A 17,855-nucleotide genomic window follows, 5' to 3' on the forward strand; every position below is an offset into this window, starting at 1 on the left:
TTTGCACCAAATTTATCAAATGTTACACAATAAAACGCACAAGGTTGTAACTTTTGTATTTTTCTGTAACTTTTATTTATTGATTTGTTGCACATGTTGTATAGACATTGGATTATTGATACTGTTCTTGTTTTACTGTTTAATATTATGCATATTCACTTTTGATCTATATAAACTATGAATTATATGCACTGTCACTTTATATCTCTGTTCATGAACACACAATGATGTTTTATATTGATTATATCACTTTTTATACTTGAATGTAAATTGTAATTGTATGCTCACTACTCGCTTGATATATATACTAGCCTATGTGGACATGCACTTGACAATGGCTCACTAGAGCTAAAACGTTGCCTACACATGGAATAAATTTCACTATTGTTTTCTTGAAAGCTACGGAGTGCTGTCGTTTTCCTTGGATATGAATATTTTTGTAATTGCCCATAACAACTCATATCATATAGTACAATTTTGGATAGACCTGCTTATTTTGGAGATGATCTCTTGCTGATGTGGTGATAGAATTGCTTAGCTATACAGACTTTTCCTTTACCCTAGACTATAGAACACTTCATTACTCACATGCAGGTTCAGCAGTTCGAGAAGATTTATGTGAGCTTCTTGAGGAAACAGAGGGAGAACAACTGCGACTGAGTTGTGAGGCACTAACTTCAAGCATATTAAAATGCTTTTCACTGCCCACACCTAGGTCTTTATCCTGAGAGTTTGTTGAAAAAAGAAGAAGACAGAATACATTTTTCTCAATGGTGTACAGTCACTTTATAGTTTTAGATATGGTTCTTACAACATCAAATGGATCTAGCTTTATCAGATATCAAATGACTGTAAAAGAAAAGATTGTTTGATCCTTTTTTTTAACCCATTCCTGCCGATGGTATTTTTTGATTTTCGGTTTTCGTTTTTGACTCCCCTCCTTCTAAACCCCATAACATAATTTCTCCGCTCCCAGAGCCATTTGAGGTCTTAATCTTTGCGGGATAAATTTTTCTTCATGATGCCACCATTAATTATTCTGTATAATGTACTGGGAAGCTGGAAAAAAATTCAGAATGGGGTGGATTTAAAGAAAAAATGCATTTCTGCGACATTCTTATGGGCTTCGGTTTTACAGCGTTCACTGTGCAGCCAAAATGACATGTCACCTATATTCTGTGTTTCGTTACGATTCCGGGGATACCAAATTCATATGGTTTTATTTACATTTCAACCCCTTCAAAAAAATCCAAAACTGTATTAAAAAATTTTTTTTTCTAAAAGTCGCCATATTCCGACAGCCGTAACTTTTTTTATACGTCTGTGCACAGGGATAAATAGGGCGTCTTTTTTTGCGGGGCCGAGTGTACTTTTTAGTTCTACCATTTTTGGGAAATGCTATTGCTTTGATCACTTTTTATTCAAATTTTTATCAGAATCAAAACAGTGAAATATATTTTTATAGATTTGTGAAGCGGGCGATTTCGGACACAGGGATACCTAACATTGTATGTGTTTCACAGTATTTAACTACTTTTATATGTGTTCTAGGGAAAGGGTGGTGATTTGAATTTTGAATACTTCTTTAAAAAAAAAAATTATTTTTTTTTTGCATTTATTAGACCCCCTAGGGGTCTTGAACCCCAGTGGGGTCTGATCACTAATGCAATGCATTACAATGCTAATGCATTGCAATGCATTGCAAAATACCAGCACTTCTATTTCAGGCTATGTAGCATAACCTGGAATAGAAGCAATGTAATGACAAGCCGGGGAGCCTTCACAAAGCTCCCGGCTGTCATAGTAACGTGACGTCGGCCCGGAGCTTACTCCGGGTGCCGGCGATCACCAAGAAAATGGCGGCGCCCACGCACCCCCGGGAAAATGGCGCCTCGGTCAGCTTTGACCAAGGTGCCAGAAGAGCAGTAGACACCTGGCGGCTATGGTACTCGCCCAGCTCCCAGGTGGTCGCCACAGTTACACACTCGGCATGCGCCGTACTAGTATGGCGGATGTCGGGAAAGGGTTAACAGCCTCTTTTTACAATGTTAATGTGAATGTAGCCTTACAATTGTTTGGTTTTGTATTGAATCTTAAATGGGTTGTTCCATCTGAAGGATCCTATCTATACTGTTTGTTTATGTGGAGTTAAGACTTTTACTAAATATATTGCTTAAGCAAAACTTCTTTGTTTGGCTGCTATCTGAGATTATTCACTTCATTGTTTACACTGTGTTTCCATAACCACGGACCTGCTGGTAAGACCTGATGGTCTTATCTCTCCAGAACAAGAGATGTAGCTCCCTGCTCACAGGGACGGGAGGGGGAGCTGAGTGCTCGGAGCTTGTGTTTCTGAGCTGTTTATCTCCCTCTTCCAATTATCAGTCTGCTAATTGAGTTTTGCTGATAAGGGCTGAGACAGGGAGTCTGTTACCTCTGTATGTAACACAGACCTAAAACTGAGTTTATTGCAAGCTGAGTCTTGGTCCTGTAGCATGTAAAATGGATTTCTCATCACCTATCAAATCCAGCTCTGCTACATCAGCTTTATATTGTGCATCTTCCAGTGATATTGTGCTAATTTATTTACAACCATCCCTCATTACTGACTGCAAACATGTATTCCTATGAAGAGAGCTGGCAGAGCAGTGAAACCCCGCCCACCAATTTACCAAAAAAAAACAAAACCCCAAAAAACAGGAAGTGTACAGAGCATACAGCCTGCAAGGTGGTGAACAGGTGAGTTGGGAAAACCCCTTTAAGTGAGGAAGACCAGTGTAATAGCACACATCAGTACTGCAGCCAGTCACAAGCCTTAGCGATCTTGTGCTATACCTACTGATGCCAGAGATTTTCATTTGGCCTGATCGTTTTGTTCTCAGGGCTGATACCGGATGTTTCTAACAAACATATTTCTCTCCTCCTCTTTACATATATTTGGCCGACAACTGCCGGCCATTCTTTCAATTGGAGAGTAAATATACTGTGTATTACAAGCATAACAGGTGCACAATTGTCTAAGACTACACCTAGTGAAATGAAACTAAACACTGAGAGAAAAACTGCAGCGAAAACACAATCTCAAAAATACTTGCACTTTTAATGCCTTACTGCATTTCCACCTCCGCCCATATATGTTTATGGGGAAAGTGCAGTGATTTCACAGGTAACATGAACATGGTGCATTTTTAGGAAAGTTTGTGTGAATCATAAAAATGAAATTCGAACCTTTAGTGCGGATGTGACAATGGCTTCTGAAGAGGTATTATCCTTGTTCATTTTTTGTCTCCTTTCTACTCGAACATCTGCGTAACTGCTTGTAAAAAACATAATTCTATTTGTATTATTTCAGTAACTGTACATTATACTACACAGTTCCTATAGGCATAATACACATTGAACAAAGTTTTTTTTACACAACATGTTACTACAAGTTTTAAATATACTGCACTTCACCCAGATGTCCCAGACAAAATGAACATCATAATGTACTGTAATTACTTATCTATATAGGATGAAGGTTGAATACATCCAGGAACCCGAAAAGCAAAAGGCTTCAGGAAATGTTTTAATATGTCCTCAATATATCCTGATAGTAGTCAAATCTTTGTTTTTGTGATGCATAATTAAATCCTCTCCATAGACACTGGGGAAGATGTATTAATATTTAATAGGAATTTATCAATATGTTTGCCAGTTTTTGGTGCAAATTGCATCAGAATTCTGTCTCACTTTCAATAAGAGTGAAAAGATAAAATACTCTTTGTCTATAGCCACCACTAGAGGGAGCATAGGAGTCTATTGCTTACTGTGATATTCTAAAAACAATAAACAAAACTATAGACTCTTAGGCTCCCTCTATGGGCATGTGGAGGCACACAGAATTTCATCTTTTAACCGTATGGGCCAGATTTAATACTACTGCCCAATAGACTGCCCAAATTGCTGTGATAAATGTGCTATATCTTTGCACTGTTTATTCTAAGTTTACATCACCTTAGTTGGATTAATTTATGACACCAAATATGGCAAAATAATTTTTTGGTAAACAGTGTTGCATCTTCAGGCTCTCTATCAATAGATTACACACTTTTTTTTGTAGGTTACACTGCCTTGATGGACAGGATATGGCGTCTTATTTTTGCACATACTGAACCATAATCCTAGCACATTTTCATTAGTAAACCAGTCCCAGTGTCCATACAGTACAAAATATTAGAGCTCTCATTGACATGGTGATAAAAAATTATAGATTTACTTTAAGAGAACATTCTACATGGGACTATGACAGCTGTACCTCACAACAGAATGGGTGCATACAATAAACTCAGGTTTAGAATTCCACTGATGGTAAGTAATATAGTAATGAGTCTGAAGCCAGATCCACTGTTGACCTTTGGTAAGAAACCGATAGCAGCAAGACTTTCCTTTTCCAAACTGCATTACTGTTGAAAGAAAGGAAATATATTTAACAAAAAGATATCACTTTAATGAAAAACAATTATTTTAGTTAACAACACAGTTACACAATATAAACTAGAAATGTTGATTCCTTGAACCCCTTTAACGATTTTTCAATTTATTTATTTTTTTAGCAAATTCAAGTTTTTCCAAAGTTATTCAACAACGTATGTAGATTCGAATTATGGAACATTGCACGTTGTAGCTCAAAATCAGAGTTGTTCTTTAAAGAATTCAGAGATATATGGAACCCTGAGAAATTGATATTTTCCTCTAACATTAATGGTGCCCTATGTCATTTTTGAGTGGTATGGTTAAGCTGTAGTGTTAGCTAAAAGTAGGTATGCTAAACGCTATAGCACTTTTGAGAAACAAGCTGCCTTGCTCATGGCTTATACTTTCCTTAGATCATAGTGGAGAGGAGGGAAGACATATATTCCTGTTTTCTATAATAAGAGCACTTACAATGTTCATGACATTTGGCTAGTATCTCTAGGTCATCAACATGATAGTAATCGTATCCTGATGTGCCAAGAACTTCAAACGGTAAGTATCCTATGATGGGCGGAGCTCTGAATAAAACAAAAAAAAAACAAAAAAACTTAAAAATATATATTTTTTTTAATAATGTAAAAGATTATTATAGAATTTTGTGAAAAATTGTACCCACAGACCTACTTTTATTGCACACCCAGTCTTTGCACTGCATAATGATATAATCCTTAGATGCAACCTGTCCTGCATACTGAATACATGATGGCAGATCACATCCCCCACCCCTCCTTTTCTCTCCCACTTGCATTTTCAATTCTTAGAAAATATTATTTTCATATGAATTTTGTACTTATTACCATAAAATACAAGTGTAAGAGAAAATTTGTACTATTTTACAACTTTTAGAAAACTGATATTCAGCATCTGTAGTTTTCAATACAACATAATTTTGTGATCTTGTATCATGATGTGATATGCTATATTGGTCTATGCGCAGCTACCCAGTATTTAATTGGGTTTAATTCAAATTGTGAATCCATAACCAAATTTGAGTTAAGACAAGGGTGGACACATCTGTATACTTGCCTGTGATCAAGAGATAGAAATTTCCATTCAAGACTATGCCTTGATGTAAATTCCTCAAATGATTCCTCGACAGTACACATTTCCTAAATATTAAAGAAAAAAAAATGGTGAGATTGTTTCTTTTGATACATAAAACAGTTGTTAGAATACTTACTGTATTACGCTGTGGCATTGAAAGCCCTCATACCAGTCTAACACCCAAATGTGCACGATGCAAGTTTAGTCATGTCAGCTAGAAATGGAGCCAAGGTGACACAGCACAGGACCGAAAAGTAAGTCAGGGTCTTAGGTGAAGGTCACCACAGAGGCGAGGTGTGGCGCCCGCCACGGGTGGCGGCAGCACGGGCGACTTTTTTTAATTTTTTACTTTTTTTCTCTGATCCAGCGCAAGGAGAGCTGCCGCTCTCCTTGAGCTGGTTCAGACGTCTACGTATTAGCGTAAGCGGCATCATCATGCCCCTGATGCTGAGATACAGCGTACAGTTAGGAGAAGAGGAGACGGCGGCGGCAGCGGAAGCAACCCAAGGTCGGTAAGTATAAGAACTTTATGTTTGTTTGTTTTAAAATAGGCCGCTACCTGCTGGAGTATCTCCAGCAGGTAGTGGCCTATTTACCAACCTCCCTGGACCTGTTCACTGCCGCCCCCGCTTCCCCTTGTAATATAGGCCGCGGAGGGCGGTAGTGAGTAGGCCCGGGCCAGGCCGCGATCCCACTGCCCCTATTATTATACTTGGGGGTCTGAAAAGAGTATAATAATCGGAGCCCCAGGGAAGGTGAGGGAACATAATAAACAATGTTACTTACCTCCCCGGGATTCGATGTTAATCCTAGGAAGCTTTGGGCCTATTTGGTAATGTCCCAGATGTCACGGGGTCTGGGATATTACCATATAGGCCAAATCCTGTGCTAGCAGTACCATACAGGCCCGAAGCCTGTGCTATTAGTAATAGCCTGTTACTGCTAGCACAGGCTTTGGGCCTGTATGAAAACAGGCTGTTACTGCTAGCACAGGCTTTGGGCCTATATGGTAATATCCCAGACCTCGTGACATCTGGGACATTACCATATAGGCCCGAAGCATCCTAGGATTACGGAGAGGTAAGTAACATTGTTTATTTTGTTTCCTCACCTCCCCTGGGGCTCCAATTATTATACTTGGGGGTCTGAAAAGACCCCTGAGTATAATAATAGTTCATGGGTGTGCAACCGTGGGACATAATAGTTGGGTGGGCAACTGTGGGGCATAATAGAGCTTGAAGGGTCCACTGTGGCCTCTGTAACATATATTATGTCCCACAGTGGCCCCCTACAATTTCTATTATGCCCCATAATCTATTGTGCCACTGTGGGGCATAATATAGGCTGCAGGGGCCTCTGTAGGATATATATATATATGTGTGTAGGGGGTTGGGGAAGTGAGGAGTCAAAGATGTCTGTGGTTCAAACTTTACAAAGTCAAGTCACAGCTGGAAGAAGCGGTTGTGGCAGTTCAAAGGGAAGAGACGGGAAATGTGGGAATACATCTCCTGTGAGTATTACAGCACAAAATATTTCTGCATTTTATTATATTTTAATGTTAACGCTAGACCCCCCAACAGTCCCCTCCCTGCTGTCTGAGGCAGACGATCAAAAGATGAAAAGATGAACAGCCCCCCCCCGACTCAATACTACTACTAATAATAATATATTTTTGTATATTAATTAACTGTTTTTACCCTGGACAAGGTATTATATGTGTTTTAATGAACCTAATGATTGTTTACATTAGTGTGTATAACTTTTACTTGCTTACACGGAAATGCACTTGAGTTGTAATCCACAACATGGATACAATTTTCTTTGAGTAATTGTATAAACATTTTAATATTCCTTTTTAGCCATCATATCTCAATGTACTTAACATCATAATAATGGGTAAGTTAAAAACATGTTATCACTTGCCTTTAAGAACTGTGGTGTTGCAAGTCGGACCGTAGCAATGAAGCACACCTGTTTAGCAAGCTGTGCTCTGTATGTTCTTGAAACAGCTCCTTCAAAGCCATTACATGAAGAAAGAGGCACTAAAATGACAACATTACATGATAACAAATACAAAAATACAGTACTGTATATATATTATGCAGGTCACATGCACGGATGTGATACAGAAGCCAACCAACCAACCAACCTTCCAAAGAAAAGACCTTCTCCAATATCTTACTGTTTTATTAAATTGTGCAACTAAATTTTAACAGTTTTGCTCATTTCCCAACAAGCTCACCTATAAATACACGCTGGTGGGTGCTGGTACTCCTCCCTTGCGTAATACATTCATTGATAGCACTTACTGGCTTAACTACTTAGTCTGGAACTGCACAGTGACCATGGCCATGAAAACCAAAGATCGCTCTGTTGATTTATGACTCACAACTACAGTGAGGCCACATTGTAAACCCAGGTTTGCAGTAACCACTACTCATACTGGCCAGACGATCAAGGACTAAACACCATAATTTGGTGTTGCCTTAACTATGGAGTTGCAATACATTGTTACCCCATTCACTTACATTAGTTGTTATGCCATGGGGCAACACAGCGATTTTTTTGTCATTCAAAAGGTGTTGAAACTAAGTTAACCATATAGCCTAGGTATACTAATAACTAATAACTTTTAAAACACAAGAAAAGTTACAACAAAGTCTGAAGATGTGTTACTATCATTATGTCTCCTAGGCTCCTCTATCATCCAACCACTACACTATCATATTATAACCTAGAGCATAAGTGATCCATAATACATACATTATTTCAATTAATTTTTGTTATGGAAGAGACCTGTTACAGTATTATATAAGAAAAAAGTCGTATCTTATGTGTAGAATAAGATTAAGGTCTCGTTCCCACGATGTAACGCGCCGTGCATTCAGACACGTATACACGTGTCAGAGTGTGAGCGCCATTCATTTCAATGTGTGCCGGCTCACGCGTGCTACACATTGAAATCAATGGGAGGCTTTTTAACATCTGATTTGAGCACTCACACTCTGACATGTGTATACGTGTCTGAATGCACAGCGCGTTACATCGTGGGAACGAGCCCTAAGGGAGCGTTCACACTTGCTCCACTGTCGGTCTGCCGTGTTTCCATCTAATCCCTTTAGAAACTGGATAGGGGACGGTTTGCTGGGGGTCAATTTTAAAACCCATTCATTTCAATTGGTTTTTAAAGCAAATCCCTGGTGTCCGTATGCTGCCGCTCTGCAGGTAAACCATTTTTTTTTTGAACGGACACAAAGTCCTGCATGTCCAGCTGTGTCCGTGCTAAAAAAGAACGGTTTCCACGCGGAAAGGCCACATACAGACACCAGCAGTTTGCTTTAAAAACGCATTCAAATGAATGTGTTTCAAAACTGACCGCCGGAAAGCCGTCCCCTATCCAGTTTCTCTGGAGATTAGGACGGAAACACAGAAGATGGACAGTGGCGCAAGTGTGAACACCCCCTTAGTTGCCTAGAACAATGAACCATGTTAAAAATAATACAACATAAACCAAATAAATAGCAGAATCCTAAACACAGGACTAAGTTCAGATTTTCTGAATTGTATATACCACAAATAGATTAGGCAGCCCCCTCTCCCCCCCATAACTGTTTCTTCACATGAGATAAGCATGCTTTAGGCCTCAGAGGTGAAATGAGGGCAATGAATATCACTGCCTGAGAGGGATGTGAAGGAAATGCAGTGTGGTTTCTGGAAGGCACACTGAGGAATTTCTGCAGAGGATGACCTATTTGGAAAGACACCAGTGGCATTACAATTGCTGGTAGATAGAATAAAGCAAGGCAAACAAAGTCCAGAGAATTATACTGGGATTACTCACTAGCTTTTTGTTGATGTGTTCATAGGAAAAGAATGTTTATGAGGACAAGACCATATAACTAGCTTACTGCAACACAGCTTGCTATCCGGACTTCTACTACTTTATAAACTGAAAGGGCGATGATGGACAAAGAGATTAAAAGCATAAAACTGTATCAACCATTGGAACACTATACAGAGATTTCCCATAAGAAACTAGTTATCACTTACAATGTAGTAGTGCAATATTGTCTTTGACAATTGGCAGAGAATTTAAGTAAAATGCAGGCACAGGCCCAACTCCTGCAACAATAATTCTTTGCAGCGGCTGTAAGACAGATACATTGCTGTAGCACATCTTATGTAAGTGCAGAATATTCACAGCTATGACCATTAGGGATCATGTACACTAGTGTACTACAACTCTGGACAACCTCTCCATTGTACAGAATTGTAGTCAATGGGGCTTTAGTTTACCTACACATGCCTCTGATTTAATATGGAGGCATAAGGGGGTATTTTACATTCTACATGAATCCGACAGAAAAAAAACCAGGTGTAGAAACTCCATCAGATCCAGTATTCTTAAGTTGTTTTCCAATCTACCTCATCCCTATAGTGAATTCTTGATAGTGATGGTTACAGCTGCTAAGGTTTAATCAACCTTAGTGTGGTTAGGGCCCCTTCACACGGAGGATAGTCTGGCTGATTCGGAACATCTAAACGTTCCGAATCAGCAGCGTTTAAAGCAGGTCCCATTGCTTTCTATGGGAGCCGGCATACGCGCGCTCCCCATAGAAATGAATGGGAACAAGCAGCCCATTAATTTCTATGGGGAGTGCACGTATGCCGGCTCCCATAGAAAGCAATGGGACCTGCTTTAAACGCTGCTGATTTGGAACGTTTACACGTAATCAGCCAGAGTATCCTCCATGTGAAGGGGCCCTTAGGGTAATCTCCTTGGCTTATAGGCCAGATGGAAGCTTCAATCTCAATACTGATGCCAGTGCCCCCTAAGTCTTCTGGGCCCCAGTGCGACTTCACCCTCTGCCCCCCTCCTCAAGTTACGCCCCTGACAAAAGGTATACTTTTCAGTATTTAATTTTTAAAAAAGTGTTCATACACAGATTAGTAAAAGACAACCTGAAAAAAGGAGTACTTACAATTACTACAGGAGCGAAAGTTTCCTATAAACTTTATATATTCATATGTTGGAAATTCTTTCGGATTTAGAGTTCCTCTCAAAAGATGACAGCAAAATTCCAAATCGTTGTCAGCTTGGGAAAAAAGAACATTAGAAAAAAACAAAAATTATGGCATGAAATTTTTTTTAAAAGACATACAAAGAAGTGATGTTAAACTAGGTGATAATTTATTGTTTCAACAGTCTGATCACGTATTGGACTCCATTATATAACCTGACAATTGATAATTATAGTTTAAGTATGAATAACCGCAGGTGGAGATGAACAGCGTTGTCTTCTGTCATCTGAAGTCATCATATAATATATAAGTATACATCGGCTGCTTTAGTTTCAGTGCTTTACAATTAACTTTATCACACCCATCACTGTATTACCACTTGTTCCATGGAAATACTAAGGTCCCGTATTTCTAATAAGACCTAGGAGAGGTTTTAGGTCATTGGAGAACATACCATCTCAAATAAATGAATGAATCAAATCCAGTGGGTGTGAATGTGTTAAAACCTATTGGCACAGAAAGCTTGATGTTACCTATGTGGGTGTGTGTATCAGTGTCTGGGTGTGTGTAGACTTAGGAAAGTATTGCTGCTAGGTGAATAAAACTCCAGAATGAGGCACTTGTATCTACGACTAGGTATAATAATGTAACAAGACAGCTCTATATCTCAGCAACAAACGGAATATTTGCCCAAAGTGAAAACGTAGCAACAACTGCAGGTGTGTGTGTGTGGGGGGGGGGGGAGGCAGGGGGGCCATAGACCCAGGTCCAATGACTATGAGAGGGACCACCCCATCACTGCCATAAACACATGTAATTCTTTCAACTATATCTGTGTCTGAACAACAAGCTAGAGCAGGAAGCTTTTGGTTTCTTGCTCTGCTATTCTGTAAGCCACAAGCCACTTTAGGGCAACTGGTCTACAGGATGTTGGGACTACAGACAAGATGTCTGCTTCCCAACACAGACAGGCCTAATAATGTCATAACTGAGACGCAGAAGTCCTGTCTGTGCTCAGGGTCTTGTCAACAAGTAGAGAGGAAAGATGGCAGCGGCATCTCTGCACAGCAAGGGATCACAGGCAGGAGTGTATAACGTTCTTTTTAGGAGCAGTTCTTATTATATGTGGCATAAAGTTCATGCTAAGGTGTATTAAGGCCATACAGGAGATAATTTATGTAACGGGGGATAAAGAATGTAAAGGATCATTAGAACTATAAAGGAGAGATCATTTATATAAGGGGGTTTAAAGAATTTAAAGGGAGTCTATTAGAGATGAGTGAGTACTATTCAAAACTTAACCGTTAGCGAATAGCATGCTCCCATAGGAATGAATGGCTGCGTCCATTCATTCTAATGGGAGCGTGCTATTCGAAACGGCAATTTCGAATAGTACTCACTCATCTCTAGAGTCTATCATTTGAAAAACTCATTTTGAACTAAAGATACATTGGAATAGCCTTTAAATAAGCTATTCTACTCCTACCTTTACTTCTTTGATTCTCCCCGTTTCATAAAAAATTTGGCTTATTCTGGTATGTTAATGGGGACCCCAGCACTCCGAGCACCCCACGCATCATACATTGCTACCGCCCCTTTCATGCTTGTGCTCTGTCCCTTCTTCCTTTTCTCCAAAACTTCTGCCTTGCACAGGCCTCTGACACCACACTGTACCTATCCAAAATGGCGGGTATTCGCAATCGGCTCTGCCACTTCAGGTTCGGACAGAGGCGACTTCACATGCCCAAGTGACCATTTTGTAGTGGTCTGCTACATGAGCGTACAAAGGCATCAGAAGACTTTGCAAGGCACAAGTTCCAGAAAAGAGGAGGAGAGGACAGAGCACAAACATGAAAGAGGTGGTGGACCTGTATGAAGCGGGGGCTGCTCGGAGAGCTGGGGGAACATCCCCAGTAGTCCATGATCCTCATTAGTATACCAGAAGAAACTGAATTTTGAAGAAATGGTGGGGAGAGTCAAAGGTAGGAGTAGAATAGCCTTTTTACAGGCTATGCCAACGTTCCATCAAGGGGGTATCGTCACTCCTTGGGGAGAGACCACGTGCCATTAGTTAAAGATGTGTTTTTCTAATGATGAGGACCCACATATTGGAATTTCACAATTTTTTTTTTATTGGAAAAGGAGCTAAAGATGTCTGTGTAGCACACTTTATAGAGACAAGTCACAGCTGGAAGAAGTGAAAATACGAACAATTACAGTCAGAGATGTGACCTGTAAGTCACAAAATATTTCCTATGTTGTATTCACCTAATTTGTCTACAGAGCCCTGTGCAGGGCCCTGTACCACTATATGGACACCTTATAGTGATAGTATTGGTATACCTGTGTCGGAGAGCCATTTTGACATGTCAATGTGGACAAAAGAACAATCAATTCCTTCATATTAAATAACAAGGAAGTACACCATTCATTTGGGCATGCACATATATACCTATGTGACTCAGAATAGAAAGCATCTGCAGGGAGTACAATGAAACTCACCGTTCAGATAGCTAAGAGATGCAGAATCTGTTACAAGCATGTGTGAAGACAGAATTTTATAGATATCAGAATGCTCCTGTTCTGGTAAGAAATTCAACAGATTTTGATCCAAGATATCTGACTGTTGAAGTGAAAAGGAAATAGATGGTAAAGAACATCATTTAATGTATATGGCAAGGAGCTTGACGTTAAAAAGAAACAGGTCATTTATGTACAATGAGCAATTCACAAGGAACATTCTAAACATCAAAGCATAGTGTCCTAGAAGTGGAGTCTGTAGGGAAGAAACAGGGAACTGAAATTTTCTGAAATAAAATGAAATAACATTTTGTGCTATAACTTGTCAGACAAAATTATGTTTACATAAACTGTAGTAATAATTATTTCTATAAGAATAAATTGTAAATGTGGGTACTGTGCACTTGCTATGTAAAATCAGATGCTATGTATTTGGAAAAATATGTACAGTTGACTATTTGGACATGTATGCTCTTATAGGTGCTTACTGGAGACAGCCCCAGGACTTTTTCAGATTCTAAACAGTCTTCAGGGTAACCAGTATTCACCATTATTAAGGGTCTCCCACCCTTGTAAATTGCTAATATTAGAGAGATTGAGGTCTTGGGCCCACGTTACAAAAATGCAGCATTTTGGCTGTGGCATAAATGCTGCAGAAAAAAAAAAAACGTTGCGTTTTATATTACCATTAAAGTGGATGGAATTATGACTAATCCTGGCCATCCCCTTTCAGACATATAAAAATAAACACAGCAAAATATATACATATTAGGCATCCCCACCCCATGTTTATTTATGCCTGAACTACAAACTTATAAAAATATTTTTCCCATATGGTGAATGCTGAAGCAGGGAAAAAAAATTGAAGAGAGCTCAACCACCATTTTTTCACCATTTTCACTTTCCATAAAATTAGAATTTGATCCAAACCCTATAAAAAAGTTACAAACTGACTGCGGTGGAAACGCTGTGGCAAAATCCCTGACATTTTACAGTATCTGCAAAGTGGATGGGATTCTGACTAATCCCAGTCACACGTACGGTAGTAGAAACATATCTGCAGTGGAAATGTTGAAAATTCAAAAATGGCGCATTTTTGTAAATCACAGAAAGTCAATTATACCTATGGAAATGCTTTATTCTGTATAGGTGTAATAGGGACAGAAAGTCCGCACAGAAAAACTCTGCGGACTTTCTGTGAAAAGTGCTGTGAAAAAAACCCAATTAGTTTCTGCCATGGTCTTTTCCACAGCATTTCTCATCTGCGGCTTGCTACATGCGATTTAAAAAGCATCAAAAAATCAGACATTCAAAAGGGTATGTATAAAAAAGAGGCGCCTTAGGCAGCCCTGTATACGGAACTATAAAAAATTTACAGGTGTCCGAATATGACAACAATATTACAGGAATACAAAATTCTGACAAAGACTGAGCAGGCATACAGAGACTGTCTCATGCCGCTGGGATGACTGCTGCAAGTTCTACCGCTCTACACCCCAGCAATGATGCTGGAGAATACTCGAGCAGGGAAACATTTATTTTGCAAGGAATCCATTAAAATGAATAGGTGATCATCACACAGTCTTACTGAGTTTATCAGGGAATCCCTCTCTATAGCAACTGTCTACTCTGGCCAACACAATGGCAGTGAAATAGTCACGCTACTATTTAACATACAATATATACTGTATATATACAATATATCAGGGCTTAACAAAACCCGAACACCAAGGTGACAAATTTTTACTTCCTGTTCTTTTCTCATTTGGCAGATGAATGACTCTACATGGTGCCAAATTCTAGGAGCTACTGTAGATATTTATACTGTATTTAATTATATTAATACTAAATAATAGTAATATTAATTAAATAAACTAATATTGTGAAACTAACATTAGAAAGGTAATGAAACAAAGCAGCACACACGGCTACTCTGCAGGAGTAATAAATAATAATGTTAGTTTACTAAGAGAAGGTCATATTAATAAATTTACCTGCAAAACACAAATTGACCTTGCATTCGGCACAGTTTTTGTTTTCTCTTAGTTTTGTTTTTTTCTTTGTGCAGAACAACCGAACATTGTTGCTTGGAAACTGTTCAGACGGCTGGCTGCTCTAGACCATCCTTTATATCACTTTTTTTATTTTTTGATAGGCTTTTTTACCTATGCTTTCAATGTATTACGCATGTATTACATTGAAAGTAATAGGTAAAAAAGCCTCCCATTGATTTCAATGGGGAGCGCACATATGCCGACACCCATTCAAGTCAATGGGATCTGTTTTTCATGCCGCTCACCCTGAACGAGTTTTACATTCAGAATGAGCGAGCGTAAACTCCATGTGCAGGCTCCCTAAGGATTAACGTGAAGACCTGTGTTCCTCCCAGCCAATTCCAGAATTCTCTGGTCTTTTTGTATTTGCTCAGTCCTCTGCTCAGGGCTTGAGTAACTTAGGTTTTTTGCTAGCCACTTCTAGTGAGGTTTTTATTACCCTTCTGTGTATGACCTTTTGTTACTGAAAACTCTGCATACCTGTTTTTTGGACCTGACCTTTAAACCAGACTCAACCATCCTTTGCTTGAATTTCTGGTGCTTCACACTGGTGGTTCCCTAGCCTTTGGGTCCCTTGCCATTTACACCAGGATTACTCCAGACGGTAGTGACCTTCTAAAAAAGAAAAAGCAGTGGCCCACCGGGACTCTTAAATTGGCTCTATCTTTGGCAAAAGTCATTTCTAACTAATCACATCCTTGCATGGCCTTTAGAAAGGCTATTCCACATCTATCTTTAGTATGTAAATTGCCTCAATATTGTTTGAATAAGTATAAAGCAGAATGACCTGTATATGTTTTCACTAGATCTGTTGAACGAGCAAATGGGCTGCACAGAGAAACCCCCGGACTGTTTCACGGGGTAGACAATAGTCAAAAAAACAGAAAATTACTCCAGCATGCCCAATTATGTCTAAAATGTAACTTTTACTTCAAAAATTTAAAATCATAGTACAGACATGGATCCAGGCACGTACAAAAAACAGATAAGCTTACGTGTTTTGGGAACAAGGATGGGGTCCCTTATTCAATGAGCGCTGTATACACAGCTATGGGCGCCGCCATAATGTGGCTGCCCTCTGACCCGGAAGTCACGTGATCTGCTGGGCTCAGCATCTTGCAAGAGCTGCTGGGTCCTACAGGACCCAGATCAGCTCTAGTAAGGTGTGTATACAGCGTGCAGGAAGCTGTATTCCTCCTGCAACTGGGAGTAAATGTACCAGCCCCAGTTGCAGGGGAAATCAGCCTCCCTAACACAGAAAAAAGTGATCAGATGTCCCCAAAGGTCTCTTATGACCTTATGGGGAGACAATCTGAAAAAAAAATATAAAAAATTTTATAAAAAATGTTTTTAAAAAATGTAAATAAAGTAATTAAAAAATAAGTAAAATAATAGGCCATTAAAATGCCGTTATTAACGGTTATAGGCCCCCCCCCCCACCATACAAAATAAAAATTATCATAACGGAGAGGAAAAACTATTTTACAACATTTTTCAGTTGCACATTGTGTTATTAAATTTAAAAAAAAGAGAAGTGAAAACCAGACAATTTCCCTCCTACTTTGTTTATATTTTCCCAGATATAAAAAAAATTTAAAACACATTTAAAAATAAAAACAACATAACAATAAAGCCCTATGTGTCCCCAAAAAAAGACGCAAAAATTAGTTGAATGAGACGTATGAGAAAAATGTTACAGCCCTCTAAACTGCACATACAAAATAAACCTAAAATGTGTCTGGTCCTGGACCACAAATTGGGCCGGTACTGAAGTGGTAGCAGCCCTGTAGAAGCAACTACAACTACAACTAGAATACTATAGCTCGGCTCTGATTCAGGTGAATGGGAACTAAGCTGCAGTAACCCAACTGGGAACCCTATCATTCTGATATTAATGACCTACTTTCAGGATAGGTCATTAATATCTATCATCTGAAAACCCCCTTTAACTGATAGCAATTGATTACATAATTTTATATACATCTTGTCCATGCCATTATATCCTACCTTGGCATAGGACAGAACGATGGACAAAACCTGCAGAATGCTCAGTGTGACATTGCAAATATGATAAACCATTCCTCCCACCCTGCCCAGTCCTGCCTCTGCTTCCTTTGACTTGGCCCAGTCCCTGAATCCCATCCAATCCTATCCCTGTTCCCATATAGTAATAGTGTTCTCTAATGTATAATACACAGTGACGATGCCTACCCAGAGCCCCTACTAAGAGCCCTATCAACAGTATAATGCCCCCTTAGTACTAAACTAGAGTATAAAGTCCCCTAAACACCTCTATATTAAACAATGCCCCTTTTAGTGCCCACACACAGTATAATGCCCCACCTAACCCACTCACAGTAAAATTCTAAACAAAAGCTCCCTGCTATGTCAGGACATACCACCCCTCTCCCAGGACAGTGGGACAGGACCAGAAATGTAAGACTGTCCCACTGAATTTCTGGACATTTGGTTGGTATGGCATTACCTATTAAAAACAGAAGAAATGATCTAGCTCCCTGGGATTTGGCCCTAATCAACATGACCCTGGCCACTCTAGGGAGCTTAGAGGACCAAGCAAATTTGAAGAATAATTTCCAGAATGTCATTAAAAACTGCTGCAGCAGAGAGATGGGAATAGTTTGAAATAAATATACCAGTCTTGGGAGGATATTCATTTTTATGTTGTTGATCCTGACAAAC

The 17,855-nt window shown here is 39.3% G+C and overlaps 1 protein-coding gene across 1 annotated transcript in view; it reads right to left on the reverse strand.

The window, feature by feature from the left end:
- The window catches only part of NPAS2 (neuronal PAS domain protein 2), an 82,617-nt gene that overhangs the window by 13,968 nt on the left and 50,794 nt on the right, over positions 1 to 17,855 (reverse strand). The window contains exons 6-13 of the mRNA XM_075265157.1: positions 13,084 to 13,204; positions 10,542 to 10,655; positions 7,483 to 7,601; positions 5,542 to 5,624; positions 4,927 to 5,033; positions 4,298 to 4,445; positions 3,229 to 3,313; positions 589 to 724 (exon numbers count right to left, since the gene is read on the reverse strand). Of these exons, the coding sequence (XP_075121258.1) occupies positions 589 to 724; positions 3,229 to 3,313; positions 4,298 to 4,445; positions 4,927 to 5,033; positions 5,542 to 5,624; positions 7,483 to 7,601; positions 10,542 to 10,655; positions 13,084 to 13,204 (913 nt within the window). The remainder of the gene's footprint in view (positions 1 to 588; positions 725 to 3,228; positions 3,314 to 4,297; positions 4,446 to 4,926; positions 5,034 to 5,541; positions 5,625 to 7,482; positions 7,602 to 10,541; positions 10,656 to 13,083; positions 13,205 to 17,855) is intronic.

Source organism: Leptodactylus fuscus, chromosome 2 (genome assembly GCF_031893055.1).
Source record: "Leptodactylus fuscus isolate aLepFus1 chromosome 2, aLepFus1.hap2, whole genome shotgun sequence".
NCBI classification, from domain to species: Eukaryota; Metazoa; Chordata; class Amphibia; order Anura; family Leptodactylidae; genus Leptodactylus; species Leptodactylus fuscus.